Consider the following 26027-nt stretch of genomic DNA (forward strand, 5'->3'; position numbering starts at 1 on the left):
GAGTTCTAATCGTCCGTTTGGAGTGATTCCAGCGGAAACGAGTTTGATTTTATTTATATTATCATATCCTAAAATCTAAGATTCTAAATTGTTTTTATCGTTTGACATGTAGTGGATGACTCGCTTATTCGTTAGCTCGCTTATTCGTTTTTGTTAGCTCGCGTATTCGTATTTATATTCGTTTGTCGTTAGTCTAAGGTGAGTTTATCATTCGCCTATTTTACCAAATTTTCTAAACGTTTTGGGGACATATTCGTACCTATCCGTATTTTATACTATATATATAAATCAAACAAATGCATACGTGTAATTGTGAGTGACTTAATCAAATATATGTGCTACATACTTACTTGTGTTAATATTCATTCATTCGTATATTGTGTTGGTATTCATTCATTCGTATATTCGGAGAGGTCCAACGTATTCCCATGTATTGGGTATTTGGGTGCTCATACTATTAACCAACGCCCGATTCGCTTGGCAACAATGTACATACTTGTTTATGGCTTGATTCATTTTCCGCATTTACTACGTTATGCTTATTTATATTGACGTGAAAAACTGGTGATATTCTATCTCAACTTTATGTTAACAAACTCTATTTTCTACGCATATACAGGTTGCTTGAATTGAAGTATGGATATTTAGTCAAGACCTTAGGTTATAATGAAGACAATCGTTAAATCATGTTTATAATCATTTAATTGAATTGTTATGTAATGTTTGTAAACTTGTGTGTATATTTGAAATAAAATAATTAATTAGATATTGTCACTTTTATATTATGATAGTATCTTCGAACTGTGAGCAATCGGATCACGCCACGGCATTTCCGCCTTAGGTTGGGGTGTGATAATGGTCTCAAATGCCTAGTTTTCTTGTAGTGGTTGAGATAAATAAAATCCTAACTGTAGAAGAGTTGAAGAGGAGGAATATTTATATCCATACGAGTAGGTGTGTTTATGTGATTCGTCGCTCGAAACTGCTGATCGTATTTTTACCAACGGTTTGGTGGCTAAGATGGAGTAAGTCAGTGGTGTAAAGTGCCTCGGATTACAGTGTCTTTCGTAAGAGGTCTTTTAAGTCTGTTAAAGTCGGGTTGAGAGATCGAGAACATGTGGCTCACAAATGAAAAGATTTTTATAGCTAAAGAAGTGAAGATTGAAGACATCGAACAAAGACGTTGGGTTTTTTTATACAAATATTAGGTTTTATCCCCCGTATTACGGGGGTTGTTTTACATTTTTTGTTTTTTAATATTTATTTTTTGGATTTCACTTTTCTTTATTGTAAGAAAGTTATTAATATACTTAGAGTTTGATGATTAAAGGGCTTAACAGATAAATGATATACTATAACCCGCTTAAAAGCTATCTGGATTTGGTGACCCATGACACGCTTATTTTCTTTACTATAAAATTGTTTCTTAACTATAAATATTATAAATTTTTTTTAAAAACATCGGATATTAATTTTTAGTATATCGCTATTTTATATGATTTTCATATCAAATATTTGGTAAGATCAATTTTTAATTTAATTTATCCCCCGTATTACGGGGGTTGTTTTACATTATTAGTTTATAATATTTATATGTTTTTTTTTTGAATTCTAATTTTATTTATCGTAAGGTAGTTAATAACATACTTAGGGTTTGATGATAAAAGAGTCTCACGAATAAATGAGATGTTATAACCTGGTTTAAAAGTTATCTGGGTTTGGCAAGACCCGAGACCCGCTTACTTTTTAATATAAAATTGTTCTTAATTATAAATAATATCTTTTTTTTTATAAAAAATCATATAATTTTTATTATATCCCTATTTTATAGGATTTTCACATCAAATATTTGGTGAGATTAATTTTTAATTTAATGAGATGTTATAACCCGTTTAAAAGCTATCTGGGTTTGGTGAGACTCGTACCCGTAAATTCAGGTCAAATGCATAAGAAGCCTTCATTTACAAATAAAGCAATCTATATTTATTTTTTGGATTTTAATTTTCTTTATTGTAAGAAAGTCATTAATATACTTAGAGTTTGAGAATTAAAGGGCTTAACAAATAAATGATATGTTAGAACCCGTTTAAAAGCTATCTGGATTTTGTGACCCATGACCCGCTTATTTTCTTTTACTATAAAATTATTTCTTAATTATAATATTATTTTTAAAAAAAAACATCGGATATTAATTTTTAGTATATCGCTATTTTATATGATTTTCATATCAAATATTTTGTAAGATTAATTTTTAATTTAATTTATCCCCCATATTACGGGGGTTGTTTTACATTATTCGTTTATAATATTTATATGTTTTTTTTGAATTCTAATTTTATTTATCGTAAGGTAGTTAATAATATACTTAGGGTTTGATGATAAAAGAGTCTCACGAATAAATGAGATGTTATAACTCGGGTTTAAAAGTTATCTGGGTTTGGTAAGAACCGAGACCCGCTTACTTTTTGGTATAAAATTGTTCTTATTTATAAATGATATCTTTTTTTTATAAAAAAAATCATATATTAATTTTTAGTGTAAGATTTTCACATCAAATATTTGGTGAGATTAATTTTTAATTTAATTATATATTATAACCCGTTTAAGAGCTATCTGGGTTTGGTGAGACTCGTACCCATAAATTCGGATCAAATGCATGAGAAGCCTTCATTTATAAATAAAACAATATGATAGTTTGAAAGAATTTAAGGAATAATTAGAGAGCTTTAAAAGGTTTCATTTATATATATTATATATAGATTGGTCTTAAATTTAAAAATATTATGTGACTTGATGTAAATTTTTGAGTGTGATGTTTGTTCGGTATAGAAGTGACGGCTTGAAAAAATAATAATAATAATAATAATAAAAAGCACCCACTTGTATTATAATAATATGGGTTTTCAAAAGTTATCAAATGCTGTTCATATTCTGTCACACACTCACTATATAAAATATATAATCTCCCCCAGTCTCACTAATTTTGCAGCAATGGCATAAAATCTCTTCATCTTCATCATAATATTTTTTTCTTTTTGTTTCCGTTTTCTATGTCAGTATTTGGGTCTTGATAACATTGACAGGAAATACATATTTCTTCTTTGCATTGGGATTTTGTTCCTCGTTTTTATTAATCCTTTCATTTCCAATGATCGAGTTGATGAAGAAACTGATCATGAATATTATTCAGTATTTGAAGTGACACAAAGTGAGCTGAAGATGCAGCTGGTTGAAGATGAACATGAACATGTATATGAACACGAACATGAACATGACCATGAGCATGTTCATGAACATGAACATGAATATTATTCAGTATTTGAAGTGACACAAAGTGAGCTAAAGATGCAGATGGTTGAAGATGAACATGAACATGAATATGAACATCATGTTCATGAACATGAACATGAACATGAACAAGACCATGAACATGTACATGAATATGAGCATGTTCATGAAGATGAACATGAGCATGAAGATGAATATGAATATTTGCTTGAAGACGATGATTTTGAAGCATTCATATGGAAAGTAAAACAAAACATGCATGCATTTTGAAGGGTACATCCGTACATATATTAAACTTAGGGGAATCGGAATAATATTGTAATCAGTTGTTGGGTATAGCTTATTCAATGTGTAATCAGTTTTAAGCAGGAACTGTGAAAACTATCAATACAACAAACTCGGCCTATTTCAAAGGCACTTGTCGTCGCTATAGCCTTTTTTGACGACAAGTCCTCAATGGTCGTAATGGAAAAAGTTGCCATAGATGTCGTCGGCATAGGTCCTATCAAGATAGGTCTCATTTCTTGTAGTGCAATATGGAAACACTTGTTCATCGTGCTTGTACTTGTATAAACTCAGAAAAAAAAACTATTCAAATTAAAAAGAAACATAAAGTCTAGTTTGATAATATTAAATTATCAGTATAGGTTGTAAAATTAACTTTAATCCGTGTCACATGTTAACTATAAAGAGTCTTAATGTTAATGATGTTGTTCCAAGTGACAATGCAAATGTCTCATGTGATTCAAGTCAACTTCTATTATTAGAAGTGTTTTATCATTTTATGTGTTTTGGGTTCTCTCTCAAGAACAAACTTTGTATTTTTCTCTTAATAATTAGATTTAGATCTCCAAAATCTTTAGTTGTGGTTTGTAAAGAAAGTAAACTTCTTATTCAATTAATAATAAGATCAAAATAAACCGTTAACGATTATGTAAACAAGAAATCACAATACAATTGATCCAAAACAAAGACGACTCAACAACTCTCATAACAAGTAAAAACGACATTAACATGATGAACCTTATGAGCAAAACTGAACTGATAGGACGAAACTATAGAAAATATGTAGAGGACAAAAACGAGATTCTACAAGTGTTAGGAACAGAGTGGCACGTAGCAGTAATAAACGATACATGCAATGCTCACATGATTATCACACAATAATGGAAAATAAAAACGATAAACGACATAAGAATTTTACGTGGTTCGGTCTCTGTGGGGGACCTGCATTCCACGGGCTGCCCCTAGGTTATTTAAATAGGTTTAGACAAAGATTACAGTTAATTGATATTAGTATATATTTGTGAATAAGTTAGAGTTTTCAGCTTGGGCCTAGAAACCTAACATGGGTCAAAACCGGGCCTGGGATCTCTAAGCGTTCACAAATCTAAGAATTAGAACTAGTAGACATGAGTAAGAGATCGAACTAGAATTGAATTCAAGCGTATGATTTTGAGCGTGAAATCATATGCAATCATGTTACAAGCCAAACAGAAGAAGTTAACCCAAAAGACTATGACTCACTAGTCTAATGAGTGAGGGAACCCATTTGGCTTATAAACCCCACACTAGTTACCCATACAACCGATGTAAGACAAGTCTCATACCTTGCAATGATTTCAGTCCGTAACATTCAATTCACTCGGCTTTAAACACATCGGCTAACTAATCCAAACCCGGGTTGAAAAATGACAACAGATAATGGGCCAAAACTTGAGAGGCCCAAACTACTACAACATCTTCTGCTGCTTCAAGCCCACGAACACTTTAAAGCCCACATCCTCAACTGACCAACTCTCACAAAATATGAAATTACACACAAAAATATTTAAGCAACAGGTTAGACTAAAACATAATATTAAGCTTGAGTTTGGCTAGCTTACATCAGAGCTCATTTTAATAAACGAACTCAAACCCAAGCTTCATATATGAAGCTTGAGCTAACTCGTGAGGCTAAACGAGCTCATTATTTACATAATACATTAAATATGCTTACATGATAATCACTTAATGTGTTGTGAATTGTGACTCATTAAAGGTGTTGATGTGCTCATGCATACACCATAAGATATGTTTCGATCCATGGAGTTATCCAACCAATCGTACCTCAAGTCGGCCACATAAAACTCATGATATGCGATAAGGCATTCCCCGTCGCTTAATTACACATTAAATGAGTTGCAATATCATCATATCAATCAGACGTTAACCTTTATTACTCTATTAAGTTAATATCTATGAATTTTGGAGTATATACTTCAAAGATGCCAAATATAACGTTCACATTTTTCATCCCATTTTATACCAGTTAGCATATTTATATTCTCTTAATCTTCTAGCTTTTAAACTAAACTGCTTATAGTTATCTTATGTTTGCTACAACAAATGAAATAGTGAATCTACTGTATTAACACCGTCAAAAGAATAAGTTTCTGAGATCTAACTTGAACGTGGCTAAAATAAGGGCACAACTTATTTTTAATAAAGTTTATATTAAAATACGATAGAAAAAATAAGTCAAACTGTATATAGAATTTTATTAAAAACATTGCATATACACAATATTAAAAGACGAGCTAAATTTCAATTTGACATCCTTGTTTTTGTTTCGTTGGTTGTGCGTCCTGGGGTTTTTGCTAGTTCCCGCTAGCGTGTTTTTTTTTTAAATTTGCCGTTAGAAAAAGAAAACTAAACTACAATCATGGGCGGCTCAACGAATATGGAGGCCTAAATCGAAACAAGATTTTGGGGTCTTTTCATGACAACTATTAAGAAAAAAAATTTGCTTATTAAAAGTTTTGAACTCATAACCTATACTTTAGTAACAATCAAGCCAACCACAATACCAATAGATTACTTTGAGTTTACTTTACCCATTATAATATATCTATATATAATGTTTTTTTAGATTTGGGGGCCTTAATTAAGTGTGGACGTAAAACACTAACTTGTTTCCGCTGTCCTACGAGCCACCCCAAGAAAAAATAATAATAAGAGTTACGTTGCTATCTTAGATAAACGTGGTGGACCTACTTATCTTATTCGGGGGTTCAAGGGGTCAAATAAGGCCACTAGTTCGAGGGGTCAAATAGCATCACCTACCAAGATGTTTCATATTTCAATACATGGCGGATTCTTTATAGGAAATTAAATATATTTTTATTAGCATTTGTTAAAAAATTCGTAAAGTATTTTTCATAAATTATGCATTTGATTACTGATGTGTTATTGTGTTGTTCACACTTTTACGATTTTGTATTTATGTTTTTTTAAACAGATTTTAAATTTATTTCTTATTTTTTAAGTGTAAGTATAAGGTTTTTGATTTGATGTGACTTTTTAAAGTTTATTTCTTTAATTACTTGCACGACTTTAAAACTTTAGTTCATGAAGGACAGAAAGTATTCTCCATATATATTTAATTATTTATTAACTGCTAATTTAACACAACTAATTGTTAGTTTAGTTGTTTTTATTCACCATACTAGAGGTCCAAGTTCGAAACATATTCCAACATACATTCTATACATAATTAATTGAATTCGGGTCTTGCCAGGAACAAACACAACATTACACATCCAACTAAATGTCAGCGTATTTCTATCACACAAATTATTTAAAGGCTTATCGTCTGAAATTACAGGCTAATCGATTTTTGGTGATATACATATACAAGTAGCATATAGAAAGGTAAGGGTCACCAAGGTTGGGTACGGTCCGATCTCAACTATTAGTCATGTTATATTGTAAGGGGTATTTCTTTTAAGAGCAAACACGTTATAAAAACGACAAATATCGAAGAAAAAATCACATAAATTTCTTGACTAAATGTTGTTAATATATAATACACTTGGTTGTTTTTTTTCCCCTAAGGTTACTTTTCATCATGAAATGATTAAAAAAATAAAACCTAACTTTTTCTCAACTATATATAGATATATAACACACTTATAGTACATACAAAAGAAAAGAAAAAAAAATGAGCTCTGCAACAATGGGGAACAAGTTAGGTGAACCAAGAGGACCATTTTACACTTTCTGCATCTCCATCATCATAATAATAATTTCTTCTCTTTCTCTCCCTTTTCGATTTCAGTCTTTCGGTTCGAATTTCACGAAATTTCTCGATACCAATGAGAGGCATTACATATTTGTACTTTGTAATGTAATCTTACTCTTCCTATTCTTCGATAGCGGTTCAAATCAAGCAAAAGAGAATGAATGTAATGATCAAGTTGGATATTCGGGAACCAAGTTGGTTCTTCATGTGCAAAATGAACATGAATTAGCAATGGAAGTGAAGAAGATTGAAGAGAAGGTGACGCTAGTTGGTGTGGATGATGATCATCACGATCGAATGAAAGAGCAAGAAACAAAACTTGTTCAAGAAGAAGAAGAAGAAGAAGAAGAAGAAGAAGATGATGATGATGATGATGATGATGATGATGATGATGATGATGAAGAATTTCGCCAAAAATGCGAAGAATTCATAAAGAAAACGAGACAAAAGATGCATTTGGAAGGGAGCCAAGGGACTTAGCCTCTCATTGTAAAATTTACAATACAATAAATATCATATTCAAATGAAATTATTACAATAAATATCATATTAATATTTTTCAGAGTGTTTGTGGATCCTCGCTTTTGTGAATCAGTTGTTGCGCGCATGTAGTAGACAACTAATTTTAAATGAACCCCCATAAGAATATAAATATTGAGACTGAGAGAGATAGTAAGATGGTTAAATAACCGACTTATTTATCGTAACAATGAATGGTGTTATGTAAATAGTAACATCTTATAAGTGTTTGTAGATCGTCGCTTTTCTGAATCAGTGCTATTTAAATCCGAGCAATTGTATATTCGTTAAGTGGATTTCGAGTTTTTACAAATATTCAATGATTATGTTTGTTTTCATGTGCCTTGTTTGTTACAAATGTGGACCTTCTTTTATTTGGGGTTAAAGTTAGGGTTCAAATAAGCTCATTAATTGAAGGGGTTCAAATAACAAATGACCCCCCTTCCTGGATGTTTCATTTTCATTAAGGGTCAGATTTCCATATCAGGAGACAACATAAATGTCTTGATGTGTTTATTTTATTTTCAGTTTCTCATCATACCAAGTTTGTAAAATGTATTAAAAAAAACGACAAGTTGGTTACCTCGTTTAGTAAACGTATTATGGTTCGTGTTGTTCTGTTTTATAAATGTGTCGTATTAACACACCAAAACCTAATAATTTTAATTTCGTATTCGTATCGTGTATGAAATTACGACCCTTAACTGAACTATTGCTAATTGGAATTACTAAGCAACAATGAGATCCTAAATATAAAACAATTTTGCATCCTATACTCAATTACTCAAGCACGCTTTACTGAAAACGTGTTCTAAAATTTTGAAGAATATTATGGAATTAAGCATTATACAAGTGAAGTAAGCACTAATGTTGAAATTGATGAATTTTAAAAAAGTACATGTTATTAATAAACTGAATTTGAAATTACCTTATGTACTTTTAATGAAAGTTTAAAAAATATGTTTATATATTCAATCTTAACCAAAATTGGATAAATAAATAAATTATCACTCCATGGTACACCCACACCCACACCCACACCTACACCTGTATGTGGCCAAAGGCGTGATACCCGAAAACCAACCAAAGACTGTCGTCATAATAGGTGGTCCTTGGTCTCTTCATCCTTGGTGTGCCAATTCTGTGTCCTTGATCTCGGTTTCCATAAAAAATACGTATATATATAGAATTCAATGATTTTAGTAAATTAGTTGAGAGGTCAAATAAGCTCATTGATTAGAGAAGTTCAAATAAGTCAATCAGTCACAGGGGTCAAAATAAATAAATTATGCAGCCCTCCTTTTTAGTTACGTGTCATGTTTCCATATTTGATTATTTATTCAATATCCAGAGCAGTGAAAATATTATATTCTCCTTATATAAATATTTATACTTTCTATTTCTATTTGCCAGATAACAGGGTTATGCAGTTACATAATCAGCGTATGTATTATAGTTAAAACAATATGTATATAGTTATTACAATTAATCGTTTAACTTTGTTTTGTCAAGAAGTTAATGTAATTGTTGTGGTTCTTATATAACTAAAGATGCCATGAATGTTGAAAATAATGTCATATAACAAAAATAAGGAAAGGTGAATCAACCATTTTAGAGGTACAGGGCGTAAAGGAAAAAATCAGGCCTCTTTAAAGAAATGGTTTATGCTTTTGATTTTCTACTTAACATGAAAATTACTTAAAAGAAACTTATACGACACTAAACTGTTTTTAGATGACGTAGGAAAATGATAAAAATGAAATGCATATTGTGAGAAAAAGTTATGTTGTCGAACCAAGTTGCAATGTGTGGTTCTTTTTACAACGAGAGGTTTGCTCCGGTTAAAGGTTCGTTGTAAAACAACAGTTGCTCCAAATAAAAAAAGGCAAGCACGAAAAAAAGATTTGAGAGAAGTTTTCAACCGTTTTGACATATTCTAGTTTTAGCTCCTTTTTATTTGACTCGTTTGACCAAACCCATCTAAAGTAAGCGAGTAAAAAGCATGCGTGTAAAACGTTTTAAAAACAATAGAAAAAAAAAAGATAAAATCCAAAAGAAAATAGGAAAAAAGAAAAAACCTAAAAAGTTATACAAATAAAAGGAATGAAGAAAGTAAAGATTCTAAAGGTACACAACTATGAGTCTATGAAATAAAAATTAATTACTTGTAATTGGGCTTATTTTTGAATTTAGTTTACCTGTCTAACTAGTGAACCAATGGTAATATCCTAGAATTATACAAGTTCATTCCGATACATGGGAAAACTGTAAAGGCATTTCACGCTATTTGTCTTACTACGGTTTGGTGGTGGGAGAAGTTTTGTACTGTAATAAGCTATGTGACGTAAACGTAGATGGTACCCTTTGTTGTATAGTTTACGAATATGCGTAACGAGTGTATGGTGAATTGTCTACTCGAGACTAGCTCCTTGTTGGTTCCGGTAGTCATTTTGTTAACAAAAACATTTTGCTGGTCATTAAAAAAAATAGTAATAAAATGTATGATTTTATAAAGAAAAATTATTATATATTACATTTAACAAGTTTGGTGTCGCTAAGTGCCGATTGGCCACTTGGTGACACCAAATTGGTTCTTGGCATTATGTTTTTTTTTATTCCGGTACCGTAATGAACATAATATAAACCAACCGAATACGCGTAGACTCATAATCTCAACGTCCACGACTGAAAACACTCGAGTTTTATCAACGCCCGGTTTTACCAACCAGCACCACCCCATTGGTCCACCTCAAATTTTTTTATATATATTTTTTTCTGTTTTTAGATCCGGAACTGTAATGAAAGTAACCGAAAACGACACTGGAACTCGTGCCGAGTTACCATCTCAATGTCCGGGACCGACAACACTTGGCTTTTACAACTGCGTGGGTTTTCCGACTAAATAAACGTCGGATGATTTAATTTTTTTATATGTTAATTTGACGAATTTAGTTTTTGGGTTTTAACGTTTAGGCTTTACCAACAGTGTCTATACTGTAACGAGCGTAACCGATAATGTACGAATTCGCGTCGAATTCAAGTAACCGAAACCGATGACATTGCGTCGATTTACCGCCTCAACGCCCGTGACAGACAACGTTAGTTTATCACCACCGGGTTTTTACTGACCTCCGGGTAAAACACTCGTTGAATATAAGAAATAAATGCCAACGAGCTTTAGCTCAATAATCGAGATTGGAGAGGAAATGAAGACTTGGGCTAGACTCTAGAGACTGCAATATCTTCATTTCAAATTCGATCCCTACCGAGTTTTATCGTAGTGGTCTTTTAGACGACAGGTTTTTCCGGAACAAGAGACGTGGGCTTGACTACCCAGTGCTGTCTGTAATCGTGAACACGTGAGGTCGCTTTTACCATTCGTAACCTCAGATAGCCATGACTTTATTCTTTCGTTGTTAAAGAACATAAAAGACAAAGTTTAAAGATGTGAAGAATTTATTTCAACATTTACCAAACTAGATATCTTTTTTTAGAAAACTTAAAACCACTTCAATAAATATAGTCCACAAAAACAAGATAAATCACTTACAAAAAGTGGGTCCCAACTTACAAACACTTCAACTAAACATGATATTTATGCAAGACATCAACAAGATCATATAAACAACACAATATTATTATTTGATCAAAGCAAGATAATAATTATAATAATAATAATCTATCTGCATGGCCACACAAATCAGCCCCTGTTCTTCATCTTCACTGCATCAAGAACCCATTTTTGGTGCAAAGTTGTTAACTTTATCAAGAATAACATCAACCCCCAAATGGGTTTCCAAGATTCACCCAAGAATTGACCCAAGAAACCAGTTTAAGCTCAAATCTTCAAATGGGTATTCTCTTAATGCAGTTTCTGTTCAAGATGGTGAGTACCCAGGTTTCAATTTTATTGAATTTTGTGTTGAGTTTAGTCAATTTAGGATCTTGGTTTTGAAATTGAAGTGTAAAATGCAAGAATTTTGTATTTGATGATTGCATATTGGGCGAGCTTATGCTTATGTTAAGTCTAGTCAGAAAAGGTCAAAATTTGACCTGTGAAAGTCAAAATGTTTAATTTTGTTGCTCACTACTTGCTTTAGCCAATTTTGTTGTTTAATTTTTATTTTTTATATTTTAATATTTCTTTTTAGAAAGACACCTTTTTGTATTGTATTTAGGCTATCACACTCTCTAAATTTGAAAAGCCTTGTCCACTCTGACTAGACTATGTTGTCTTAATTATTGTTTAATTTGATGCTTTTTTTTATTTTATTTTATAATCTACTTATCCATAAAAAGCAAAAAAGATTTCCTTTTTATGAAAAAAGTGATAGGTTTCTAAATTGGCATTGCTAAATCTTGGGAATTTAAAAAGAGTGAATTGTACTTTTCGTCCTTTATGTTCTGATTAAATTTCAGACGATGCTCGTTTAGAAATTAAAACATCCTTTGTGAATACTTTAGTTAAAGAACAATGCCTGAAATTTGTTCGAAACACGAAGGTCGAAATTGCAATCCGCTCATTTAAAAATGATAAGGTAGTCTAAAATTAAATATCTAAATAATGCGCAAATTAGTAAATTCAAATATTCACGTGTTTTTATGATCAAAGTTATGCTCGTTTTAAGTTGAGTCATTTTCTAGCGCACTTGCTTTTATCCAGTTGTTTCAAATACGAGTCTGCTAATTCTTGTATCAGCTTTGTATCACCCTAAGGCATGGTTCTTAACTTCTTGTTATTATTTTTCTACGGTTTTTCAAAGTAGGGGCAGCAGAGAAGCCGTTAGCAAAAGAGCCCGTGTTACCAGAACAAACCGAATCCATTCTTAGTGTAACGGTTGTAGGTGCTTCGGGTGATCTTGCGAAAAAGAAAATTTTTCCAGCCCTTTTTGCTTTGTTTTATGAAGGCTGTTTACCTCAGGTTATTCTCTTAATCATTCATCTTAATGTTACTGTTTTTATATTCAAGTACTAAATCTAAATGTGGGATTCTAATGAAGATGTTTACTGTTTTTGAAGAATTTTGTTATATATGGTTATGCCCGAACCAAAATGACCGACGAGCAGCTGAGAGAAACGATAAGTAGAACATTAACTTGCAGAATCGATAAGAGGTATGAAAAATTTTTATACATTTATAATTTAAAGCTGCATGACAATTTGTAATGAAAAAAACTAAATAATATTGAAAATTGCCGTTTGGCTTGTTTAAAAGTAAAGCCCAAATTTTAATATATAAAAATTATGGATTCTGTAGTTTATAAATTATTACTATAATATAAATAAGAACTTTGGTGCAGCAAGTGGCTTATTGGGCCACTTTGCGGCACCGTATTAGTCAATGAATATTGTTTTTTTAGTTCAGTTACCATGATAAACGTAAATGGAAATCGACCAAACATTATTTTTTTTTGTTTTAGTTCCGGTATCATAACAAACCAGAAAGAAACTGACCGAGTTCGCGCATACTCGCGGCCTTATTTAAGGCCCATGACCGACAACGCTCGGGTTTTACGAATGCGCAATTTTACCGACTGACTACCCCCCCCCCCAACAAATTTGGTCGTTGGTCCACCTCAATTTTTATATTTTTTCGTTTTTTAGTTCCGGTACCGTAATGTACGTAATCAAAACCGACTGAATTCGTGTCAAGTTACCACCTCAATGCTGAGGACCACAACACTTGGGTTTTACCACCGCCCGCCAACCAAATAAACATCGTCATAAATATTTTGCTTTCTTATATGTTAATTTGGCAAATTATTTTTTTGGGTTTTAACGCTCAAATTTTACCAATGGTGTCTATATCATAACGAACGCAGCTGATGCTGACCGAATTCGTGTCGAATCATCATCTTAACATTCGGGTTTAACCAGCGCCCGTGTTTCAACACTGAGGTCTTGCCAGTTGCCCCGGCGCAACGTGCCGGGCTGAAAAACTAGTTCTTCATAATATGTATGTTAAAAATATATTTTTAGTTTTATGCATATAATATGTGTAAATATAAATAATCTGAATGTTTCTAAAAATAAACGAGCCACGAGCTAGCTCAAGTTCAACATTTCAGCTCGTTAAGATAAATGAGCCGAGCCTGAGCTCACCTTGGGTCAGCTCGGTTCGGCTCGTTTACGGTCCGACCTTCAACAATGCAGGCAATTTTATTAATATGTGACATCTTCAGAGAGAACTGTGGTGACAAAATGGAGGAGTTTCTTAAAAGATGCTTTTACCACTCGGGTCAATACGACTCCGAGGAACATTTTGCTGAGTTGGACAAAAAGCTCAAACAGAAAGAGGTTTGATTCATTTCCTTGGTTATTTGTGTATTATTTTGTTTATTTGATCTTTTTGACCAGAACTCTTAATATTACAGGAAGGAAAATTGTCGAATAGGTTGTTTTATTTGTCGATACCGCCAAACATTTTTGTCGATGTGGTACGAAGTGCTAGTTGCAAAGCTTCTTCACAAAACGGATGGACAAGGGTAATTGTGGAGAAACCGTTTGGGCGTGATTCAGAATCTTCGGCCGAGTTAACAAAAAATTTGAAGCAGTATTTAGCTGAGGATCAAATCTTTAGGTATGTGTCGGTTCTAGGTGCCAATTTCAACCCGTTTACTAATGAACGGGCCCAATAAAAAGATTAGCCAAAAAAAGGAAACGGGCCAAACAGGTTGAAACTTGAAAGTCACATAAAGCATATTTTTAGTTCAAGTTATTATTAAAGTTTTAAAAAAAGTCAAAAATTTGGATAAAAACTGTTTCGGGCCAACCCGGCCCATTTCATCCTTGAAGTTGGAAAGTCATTAATTTTGTGAGTATTTATTAATTTTCAGGATTGATCATTACTTAGGCAAGGAACTAGTGGAAAATTTATCAGTTCTTCGTTTCTCAAATCTTGTTTTTGAACCACTTTGGTCACGAAACTACATTCGAAATGTGCAATTTATATTTTCTGAAGATTTTGGTACTGAAGGGCGAGGAGGGTAAGTTTGTTTATAATTCGGTCATTTTTTTGCTTAAATTTTTATTTTTTATAGGTAGAATTAAATGACATGTTTTCTTTGTTGTTAGATACTTTGACAACTATGGAATCATTCGCGATATAATGCAAAATCACTTATTGCAAATATTAGCATTGTTTGCAATGGAAACGCCCGTGAGTTTGGACGCCGAGGATATTAGAAACGAAAAGGTGTCGTTAAATTCTTGAAAATATAGTTTCTTCATAGTTTAAGGGGTGTTTGTAAATTGTAATCATATTTAACACAAACGACTAGGCCTGTAAATGAACCGAGTTGAACAAAATATTATCTGCGTTGGCCCGTTACACAATACTGATTGACTAAATACGTATAGGTCAAAGTTTTGAGGTCAATGAGGCCATTAAGACTCAAAGACGTAGTCATTGGTCAATACAAGGGTCAAAGCAAAGGCGGAAAGACATATTTAGGATACGCTGAGGACCCCACGGTCCCGAACGATAGCTTGACTCCAACTTTTGCAGCCGCGGCTCTTTTTATTGATAATGCCCGGTGGGATGGTGTTCCTTTTCTTATGAAAGCCGGGAAAGCCCTCAATACTAAACGGTAATATAATATAATATAATATAATATAATACTATATTATATTATAGTATTATATTATATTATATTATAATATAATATAATACTATAATATATTATATTATATTATATAATATAGTATAATATTATATAATATTATATTATATTATATTATAATATAATATTATATAATATATTATATTATAATATAGTATTTGTTATAATATAATATAATATAATATAATATAGTATAATATAGTATTATATTATAATACTATATTATATTATATTATAATATAGTATTTGTTATAATATAATATAATATAATATAATATAATATAATATAATATAATATAATATAATATAATATAATCAAAGTCGTAGATTGATGTCGCCTCGCTAAATGCTACGATGACGAGATGGTGTCGGTGGCTCTAAGCATCAACTAATCGCTTGAATCTTATGTCTAGCCTATAATATGGTATTATAATTATAATATAATATAATATAATATAATATAATATAATATAATATAATATAATATAATCAAAGTCGTAGATTGATGTCGCCTCGCTAAATGCTACGATGACGAGATGGTGTCGGTGGCTCTAAGCATCAACTAATCGCTTGAATCTTATGTCTAGCCTAATATAATATAATATGTCTTTTTAAAAGTGGCCCGTTTTGACTCTGATCCGTTTTGACCCGACCTGCAGGGCAGAGATAAGAGTTCAGTTCAGACATGTTCCAGGTAACCTGTACAAGAGAAACTTTGGGATGGATATGGATAAGGCTACAAACGAGCTCGTGCTTCGTGTGCAGCCCGATGAAGCTATTTATCTCAAGATTAATAATAAGGTTCCCGGTCTTGGAATGAGGCTCGACAGAAGCGACCTGAATTTGCTCTATAAGATGAGGTAAAACTCGATAGGAATGTAAATGAGCCGAGCTGAGCCTGACCTCATCTAGGCTTGAGATCGGGCTCGTTTAAGTTGTAATTTTTCTAGCTCGAGCTCGACTCGTATATTATTTATTAATTAATTTATGTATATTTATTTTTATATAATTTAATTATAATTTTATATGTACATAATATATATTATTAGGTTATATGTGTTTTGGTTTCATAACTAATAACTTTTATTACTATTATTATTATTATTATTATAAATAAAAATTATGGTAATAATAAGGCTTGCTTAAGCTAGTGAGCCAGATCAATAAGTGAAGTTCAGGTTCGGGCCCATTTATTATTTGTTAATTAGTTTATATATCTTTATAATATGTAATATATATTATTTATTTGTTTTTATCATGATTTTATATTATTATATATAACTATTATTATTGTTATAAAATTTATGTGTTTAATTTAATATAAAAATTATAGACATAGCAGGCTTGCGAGCCAGCTTTAGCTCAATGACTGAAGCTCGGGTTTGGGCTCGTTTATTAAACACGCTTACTTGTAGGCCAGAGATCGTTTACATCCCTATGTAAAAGATTTGTTTTACCTTTTTTAAGACTAGAATTTGTTATCCAAGCCCAACAAGTTTAGCTAAACGTGTTCATTGGGTTCAACCCGAAGCATCTTATTTTGTATGTAATATAATAATGTAGGTACCCGAAGGAAATCCCGGATGCATACGAGAGGCTTTTATTGGATGCAATAGAAGGAGAAAGGAGATTGTTTATAAGAAGTGATGAGCTTGATGCTGCTTGGTCTATATTCACACCATTATTAAAAGAACTCGAAAGGAAGAAAATTACACCGGAATTGTATCCTTATGGCAGCCGAGGACCAGTCGGGGCTCATTATCTAGCGGCAGAGTATAATGTCCGGTGGGGAGACCTCGCCGGAGATGAATGATTTCATTTGTTATGTATATACTCGCTTTTTTTTTTTGGTCATCTTACTTCTTGTGGGATTATGTTTCTCTTGCTAAGTGGTTTCTGTGTCAAATGTGAACTATTTTAATAAAGAAGCTCGAGCTCGAGCTTTACATCCCGCGCGATTGATTATTTTCACTTATTATTTATATGAATAAAATAACTGCTCTTCTATATCATACACATGTAATTGCATAATAATATTATTATCTATGAAATTATGACGAAATAACTTAATATTATGTATTTTGTTGTATATAAAATTGTAATTATAAATACATATGTAAAATCATATGTTTAATAAGCAAAAAAAAAAAAAAAAAAAAAAAGCTGAGCTTGAAGTTTAAATAGAACTTGAAAGGAGCTCAGTTGATGCTCTTTTAAATTATACATGCGAAACTTAATTTTGATTACAAAAGCTTAATTTTGAAAATGATCCATTACATCTTCAATCGCAAGTTTCTAATGGATTCTTTTTCAACTAACAAATGTAAAAAGCATTCATATAATTATCACGCATGCAATTACGTAAATCTATTTTTACATGCTTCATTGAAGAAAAACGTCAAAGTGAATCAAATCATTCAAGTATAAATGTTTGTAATTGTTGCTTTGCTGCCTCATCATATACAAACTCAAATGCCTTCATGTATTGTGAATCTCATGTGCTTGTTTTTCTGTTAACATTGCCCCGAAATTTCAAATATATTCAAGCACTCAATAACAACTGAATATAACTGAACCAAACGGACAGTGTTGCTTTATGACTAGAACTCCAACATGTATGATGCATCTTTAGCTATTACAAGAGAAATTTCTTGATTTAAACCACTCTCAGTTTCAATTTCTGAACAAACCTATTTCTTCTTTCGGTTTCTCTTTTTAACTTTCTCTAACCATATCTATTTGTTTGCAAATTGGGTCTTAGTTCTCTAATTTAGAGGTGCATAGACCAGGTATTTCTAAGAACCGGAACTGGGTAGGGTGTGGTCAACAAAAGTCAAAAAACAGGTGGGGTAGGACTGGTTCCGGTATAGTCGGGTATTTAACCGGGTTTTCCGGGAGGGGAGGGGGGGGGGGGGGGGGGTTGGGCCGGGTCGAGTTTTAAATGGGCAAAGATGGAACTGGTTCCTGCGGAGTACAGATCTGGAGAGAAACCTAATACCAGGTCGGGTATGGGTAAAAACCGATTCTGGATTATATCCGGAACGGGGTATTTTGTGCACCTCTACTGTCGTTTAGTCGGGGATTTGGGAAAACAAGAAATTGAGTTATATAGTAAATGGATAATAGACATATATCTATTATTGGGCTTATCAAAAGGATAACTAATCTAAATTAAAGTAGGTTTTTTAATTTTCAGCGGACTCAACTTACAAATAAAATACTAGCATACTAAATAATACTCTTTTTTTCTTTTTCTTATTAAGTTAGGTTTCATACCTTCATACCCAATGAGGCCAATTTTTTTTTCATAAGATCAATGGAGTCAAATGTCAAAAAAAAAAAAATAATAAATAAAAATTAAGGTATTTGAAAATTGGTAGTTATACGTTCTACATAACCCACAAAAAGACTGGTGTCGGCTGACCCCGACCCGTCTTACTACCGATTTTGATCCGACGTGCCATGATCTACGTACGGACATATAAAAAGACATTTTTTAGAGACTATGAATATATAATGTATATAATCAAGATAGCATATGTTATAGAAAAAAGTATATATCTTTTTGGTGTATACAAGTATATAATTGACTACTCAATTTGATTTTGTCTTTTAACCAAACTTTGTTAAGAGATACGCTAATTGTATCTCATGGTATATATATGACTTTTTCTGACATGTTTTGCAAAATTGTCTACTTTGAATTTTATTCTCCTAATAAAAATATCTTGTCTCTAGTATTTGGATTATATACTCTTTGGCATTTTAAGATAAGTTTAAACTGAGTTGTCAGTTTTTTACAAACAATAATTAAAATTCAGAACTTCAACTTAACCATAAAGCTGGTCATGTTAATATGATACACATGAGGTTATGAGTGTCAATTTTCACACCTCATATTAAAACTTAATTAGGAATCCGATGGTCTTGGCATATGCTCAACCACATAAAACAGCTAACAACATTCAGAATAACTAATAAAGTTATAAAACATTTTTTTCATATAATTTAGTGTTTTTTTAACAGTTTCTTTCATTAAACATACGACAAAACTAGCTAGAAGCTGTGCCGACGAACAAACAAAAACATCAGAAAGAAAAATTACATCAATCTTGCCAATTCAACAACTTAAAATACGACCTACTTTTTATTCAAAGAAACGACAAAAACTTAATGTTCTTCATTATTTAAGTAACCACTACAGGCTTATTATCATAAAGAACCGCATTTCTTTTTTTCTAAATACTCCACAAGCAGTCATAAGACTGTTCACTTTGGAGGGGATTCGTCGCCCCTCCACATTATCACCACATAGAAAACGAGGCTTCGAAGCCTCTCTCCATAACGTTCGCTATGGTTTAAAGCCCCTTTACTAGGTATGCATGTATGTATTGCTTGTGTGTGTGTGTGTGTGAGAGAGAGAGAGAGAGAGAGAGAGAGAGAGAGAAGCACATGGCCCCACCCTTCCCCTCCATGACAGGGGGTGTCCGGATGAAGCCCCAACCCAAGCCGCCCCCTCCATGCTGCCCCACGGTGATGTTTGGGGCTTCAAAGCCTCTCCAAGCCGCCCCAAAATGTCCACAGTGGATGGTCTAACGATCCCTTGAAGCACTTTTTTCTTTGGGTTGCAAATAGGAGTCGGGCTGTGTAAAGTGAGAAATTCTCAAACCAAAAAAGCAAAAATGGGAAGAATTTTATACCAAGAGCTAATAGCGGACCACACTTGATTTGCACCCGGACATTCGATGAACAAGTATGTTAAACTTTCACAAGTGGATCAAGAATCACAACCAAATAGAAATCGTAGGTTTTGCTCAACAAGCGACTCTTTGTTTTATTAATTCAACAAAACGAAAAACAGAAAGCAGAATACATAGAAAATAAACAAGAACGTGGACTATATATATACCCATACAAATTGACTCCTAAGCAAACTAGGACTTTGGTAACTGCCTTATCTCGTAACCAAAAAGATAGGCAAACATAATTGACTCAAACACAAACAACTAAATAAGATAATGATAACAATTATTTAAATCATTATCTCGATCTCCTCCAAACCACCCCTTCGAGATCAACCGAACCACCCTTTGATGTTGTAATTTTTATCAAAGTAGACTAGCATTCTCGGTCGCCCCTTCACGTACATAGTTGAGGAACTTTCCGAAAAATAACATGTATATCAAAAGTTTATAAGCTCTCATATTCACTTCTCAATATATGTGTTTCTCTTTATTTAATTAATTTTATAGTGTTATTTTCCTTTTTATGATACTCTTTCTTTAACACAAACTCACAAAATATAAAAAAGATGATTGAATCTCTAATTATAGCAAACTTATAGTTAGCCCGTCATTAAATCTTTTTTTACTTTTATTTTTTAAAGGTCACGTTTCATTAGAAAAATTAGCAAGTAGCTAGCCAACAAAACAACATAAATTCAAAAACAACAACCTACTTAAATGTTTAATACATCGAATGTTCCCCATTTCTCCCAATTAACGCCTATTTCCTTTGATTGTGAAATCATCCAAAGAAAGCATTTTGATTTCTTCCACAATCTTAATTGGGCATGCTCGAGTTATTAAAGATCTTATTATTTCTTGTCATCCATACACACCATATAGTGATCCAAGATCTTATTAAAGATGTTGGTCACTTTGCATGGATTTTGGATTCACTTGTAAAGATCCATGGCGTCACCTAATGCAAAAGCAAAGAATGATGGCATCTTGCACCAAGATGCTACGCTTTGCCAAACCAAATCCATCCAACGGCATGAAATTAGAAGGTGATCCACCATCTCTGGATACTCCAAACACATTGGGCACGTGTGTTATGCCAACCGGGATGTTTCTTCTTAGTAAAGCCGTGTGAGTTGCAATCATTCCAAAAAAGCTCGATCTCTAACGAAAAATATTCACTTTCTTGGGAATTCAATTTACCCACACGTAGTGATTTTGGTCATCATTCACAGGTTCATCTATTAACCTCCTCATCGATCGAACATAAATATTAACACTCGTGAAAAACTAAAAAAGTCTACATAATAAAATTGGTTTCAACTTTCAAGATAACAAGGTGTATAATTTTGTTTTGTGTAATACATTACGAAATTATAGAAATAGTTAACTTTAATGTTAAAACCATATAATACACATGTAACCAGCATATAAAAGATAATCGAAAATGCTAGAAGAATGAAACATAAATGGTTAGATAACCGTATATCATATCACTTTCAAAGAAAAGGGTTAGGAACATATTAGTGGCTTTGAGACGAAAGTCCCTTTGTAGTAATAATAATAATAATAATAATAATAATGATAGTATTCTTGCATAATTACATGTATAAAAGAAGTTATGTGAATAAAAAGAATGATAAGAAAATGATGGTATATATGAGCCGGGACCAGCTTGCATCATTAATGGTAGGGAGGCAGTACAGTCACATAAAAGCAGGAGAAGGTTGTACTTGTTCAGATTCAGCTATATGTCTGGGTCTATTCTATATCTATGTATGAATCCAAAATCCATGCACAGTGACCAACATCAATATTCATTCTTGTCTTCTTTTTCTCTACTTTTCAAATATGAACTATACCTTGTATAATCAAAGTAAAATGTTATGTTTGCAAATAGATTTTCTGAAAGATCCAACCAGTTTTCATCTGAAGGGATTCTCTCTTTTGTTTTGGTTATGTTAAACATATCTTTTCCGATTGTTTTTATTAAATATACATTTTATCCTAACTAAATCCGTCACGCTCTCTCTCACTAGTTTTACTTACAAGGGGTGCGTTTAGTATAGACTGGGCACGTTTAGTTAACTTATTACTTTTGTAGTTAAACCTTTAATTTATGATACAACTCAATTTAAATAGTTATAGTAATAAGTTTTTCCTTTAATAGTGATATACAAAAATTCACTTCCCCCATCCCACCCCAACATACAATTGAATTCCCTGCTAGTAAGTACATCTGCCCATGATTATAGGTACTGCTATGTTTTTAAAAACAAAGTCAAAATACAGAGAACATTTGAAAACATGAATAGCTATTGAGACAGAAACAATTGAATATAACTTTCCAAGAAGAAAAAACAAACAAAAACATGAGTAGATGTTATGGGCATTGTTGTGGGAATTTGAGACTGGGGGGATGAACTAAACTAACTACACACTGAATGATTTGGGGATAGAAAGTTGTATACAATATATATCTTTTTGGGAAGAATTAAACTAAGAACTTTAATAACATAAAATAGTTAATTAGAGTATTGGAAAACATATGTTTTATATTTGTATTTGAAGAATATGATGGAGAGGACGTGAATTATCAAAACAGATGAAAAATCGGTATTGTCATCTCTATAAAAAAAGATTTAGAATTTTTAGTTATTTATCAATAATTTCTTCTTTTGTATATGTAGCAGCTGCTTCTTTGAACGAATATCATCCTCAAATGTTGTCTCTAACTACTACAAATGAAGAAAACCAATGTCGTAGCTATAATACACGTCACAATAAGAATGATCATTTTTGTTTATTCCGTTGTTGAAAAGTCATGTGTTGTGTCTCCCGGATCTGAATGATTCTTAGAATATGTAACCCTCCTATTTGGATTATTAATATTACGATATAGTAGACTATTTTAAAGTCAACTGTGTAACAATGATAATGCGGTATGGATGTGTTGGGGTTAAAGAGGGTTACATATTAGCTCATGTTTTTAGTGTCTCCTATCTAACTAGACTTAGTGTTAAGCCACAAAACTTGATTTATGACTTAGTCTATTTTGGGGGGAGAAACTCGCATGACTTTCTTAGTCAAAATATTGCGTGTGCACTCGCGCGCATGTGAGAGAGAAAAAGGAGGGGGGGGGGGGGGGTAGAGAGAGAAGAAAAAATCGGAAACAAACTAAAACCTAAGATTTTTTAGAAATAGAAGTTGAAATCAAAGGTGAGGATTAACATGTCATCTTTAACGAAAGGAAACTTATTGTATAATTAATAAGTATACTTTAACATAGAATTTAGAATTTTGGGTAGTTATGAGTTTTGATCAGGGTTATTATACATCTTTCTAACGACCTACATAGGGATGAGCAAAAATCGGTAAGGTACTGAACCGGTACCGGTATCGAAATCGGTACCGATTTGGTACCGTCGGTACCGAATCTGTACCAAGGTTTTGAGTTTTCAGGACCGGTACGGTACGTTACCGGTATTTCCCGAATTTTACATTAAATACCGGTACCGAACCGAACATTTTGGTACCGGTACCGGTACCAAAAATTTGCGATTTTCAGGATCGGGATTTTCGGTACCGGTATCGGTCGGTACCGGTGCGGTACCGAGCTCATCCCTAGACCTACATATATATACATACTAAATTGTTTCTAAGCTTGTATTGATGTTGTGGGATTATGATAAACGAGAGAAGTTGTGCAAACTATAACTTATTAACCGATAATGCTTTTTATCGTATAAAAAATTTTGTTGACCCTCGTAACTTCCACTTTAGTTGTTATGACAAATTCACTTTAGTAACAACGTATATTGTTTTCTTTTACAAATTTTGGTTATAATAAAAATTAGTCGGTGTTCGTTATATGCAGATAATGTTGATCCTTCTTCACATTTGAATTCCCCTCAACAAATAAATTGGAAGCTAGATAAATGATATAAATTAATATTGACCAATAAATAAATTTTAAATTAAAATTCAATCTAACTTTAAAAAATGATAAATAGTAAAATTTAAGAATTAAAATATCAGTAATATTTACAACAACAACCGTATCCAGTAAATCTCACAAATAGCAAAAGCTTTTGACAAAGTCTAGGATGGTGTTACGTAGGCAAACATTACTTCTACCCGTGAGGGTAAAGAGGCTATTTCGAAAGAGGCTCCCGACTTCAACATAGAAATACACATGTACCAATAACAATATAGTGATAAAGTAGCGTAGTAAAATACAAGCACATATGATATCATATGATCTAAACAGACATACCAACAAAAAAACGATCGCATTCAAAGTCCATTAATCTTAATTCTACATCTTCATGAACTCTTATCATGGACCATGTCTATCGGCGGATCCAACTACAAAATAGGTGGTTCCCAGGAACCACCCGAGTTTCAAAATAATAGTGTGTTGATATATAGAAAATAATATACTGAGCCACCTTATAAAATAGAAAGGAAGCATCCTTATTAGAATATAAGCTGCTGGTATAGTGGATAAGTTTTTGAATTGGTTAATTGAAGGTCACATGTTCAAATTTGTTTTGCACTACTTTTTTTAATTTTATTTTCTATGCGGCCTTTTAGAATTCATATCTGTTTTACATTATTTTTTAAAAATTTGTTTTCTATGCATATTTTTAGGGTTTCATAAACCAAAACTTTTAAACAAAGGTACAATTGCAAACGTCGCTCTCCATCTCTCTCCCCTCTCCACCATGATTAAGCAGGTGCCACACCTCCTTCCTCAGATAGTCCGGCCAAATGATTGTATTTATAATATGTAATGATTTCAAAAGATAAAAGACTCATAGGGAACAAATATAAGTATTTTTTAAATTCGTAAAAACCATTATTTATATTATGTGTTTTTTTTTTTAATTTTGAATGACGGTGTCTTTTTATAATTTTATCATATTTTAATTATGTAGGTCCCCAGGCGGGTGGATCTAACAATAATCTTGGATCAACCGAGCTTAGTGCTAGCGGAAATCACATTAAGCCACCTAAGCGGTATCGGATCTTGAGATGTTATTTCAGGTTCTAGAGAGAGAGAGATGAGAGAGAAAGAAAGATATGTGTGAGTTAGATAATCTTGGCAAAAGGGTATTCTTCTCATGGCATGTTTCCTATTTATAGAGGAGCATGCATGAGAGTTTTCTTTATTTCCATAGTGCCCAATGGGCTTGACTACAAGTTTTTCCCTTGGGCCATTACATACAAAAAGAACTATCAAAGCCCAATACATATAAATACAATACAAAAGACTAAACTAGACAAAATGGGTCTAACAATCTTCCTCTAGTCTTTAGTATTGGAACCCGTCAGTGTCGTAGACCAAACATTTGTCCTCAGTTAGTGGAAGTTCAACAAGTCTACGCACGAACTTGTTGAAGGCTTCAACTATCCGTTCTGTATTTTGACGACTTGGATCCTTAACGGATCCTAGCGGTGAGTTGTAGAGCTTATTCACATCCTTAATGAGTAGTCCCATAAGCTCATGCTCGTCAAAGACTCTGATCTCGTGCATATCACGGCAATGGATGACGGCTTCACCGGTTTTATTGTCAAACTCCCAATCAATGAAATCTCGGAGAGTGTTGGGAAGATAAGGCTCACCATGATAAATTTCGTGACAGTCTTTCGGCACTCTATATCTTCACATAGTGCGAGGCTCTCCGGTAGCTGGGTCTATCTGGTTCTTGTACTTGCGACCCTTATTTGGCTTGAAATCTTTGTAGTTCACTTTAGCCTGACGATGTAGATAATCGGGGATCCAACTTT

General features: G+C 32.7%; 1 protein-coding gene across 2 annotated transcripts; it reads left to right on the forward strand.

The window, feature by feature from the left end:
* Positions 1 to 11532: 11532 nt before the first annotated feature.
* On the forward strand, positions 11533 to 17419 carry LOC143583109 (glucose-6-phosphate 1-dehydrogenase, chloroplastic-like). 2 transcript variants are annotated; one of them, XM_077065507.1, is made up of 10 exons: positions 11533 to 11756; positions 12634 to 12791; positions 12890 to 12984; positions 14053 to 14167; positions 14245 to 14450; positions 14707 to 14856; positions 14945 to 15065; positions 15230 to 15459; positions 16152 to 16352; positions 17056 to 17419. In XM_077065507.1, exons 1-10 carry the CDS (start codon positions 11558 to 11560, stop codon positions 17303 to 17305), a joined length of 1725 nt encoding a protein of 574 aa, XP_076921622.1. In that variant the 5' UTR covers positions 11533 to 11557; the 3' UTR covers positions 17306 to 17419. The 2 variants fall into 2 exon arrangements, with proteins under 2 accessions (XP_076921622.1, XP_076921623.1); XM_077065508.1 differs by having other exon boundaries at positions 12637 to 12791.
* The last annotated feature ends 8608 nt before the right edge of the window (positions 17420 to 26027 follow it).

Source organism: Bidens hawaiensis, unplaced genomic scaffold (assembly GCF_021521415.1).
Source record: "Bidens hawaiensis isolate Kalapana, Puna unplaced genomic scaffold, B.hawaiensis_p1.1 tig00032127_1, whole genome shotgun sequence".
Taxonomy (NCBI): domain Eukaryota; kingdom Viridiplantae; phylum Streptophyta; class Magnoliopsida; order Asterales; family Asteraceae; genus Bidens; species Bidens hawaiensis.

Bases quoted from the DNA above. Each gene is read 5' to 3' on its own strand.
- LOC143583109 (XM_077065507.1), top strand. From the start codon at position 11,558: ATGGCCACACAAATCAGCCCCTGTTCTTCATCTTCACTGCATCAAGAA. The intron at 14,168-14,244 runs GTTTGATTCATT...TTAATATTACAG, and splicing joins AAAAGCTCAAACAGAAAGAG to GAAGGAAAATTGTCGAATAG. The intron at 15,460-16,151 runs GTAATATAATAT...CCCGACCTGCAG, and splicing joins AAAGCCCTCAATACTAAACG to GGCAGAGATAAGAGTTCAGT.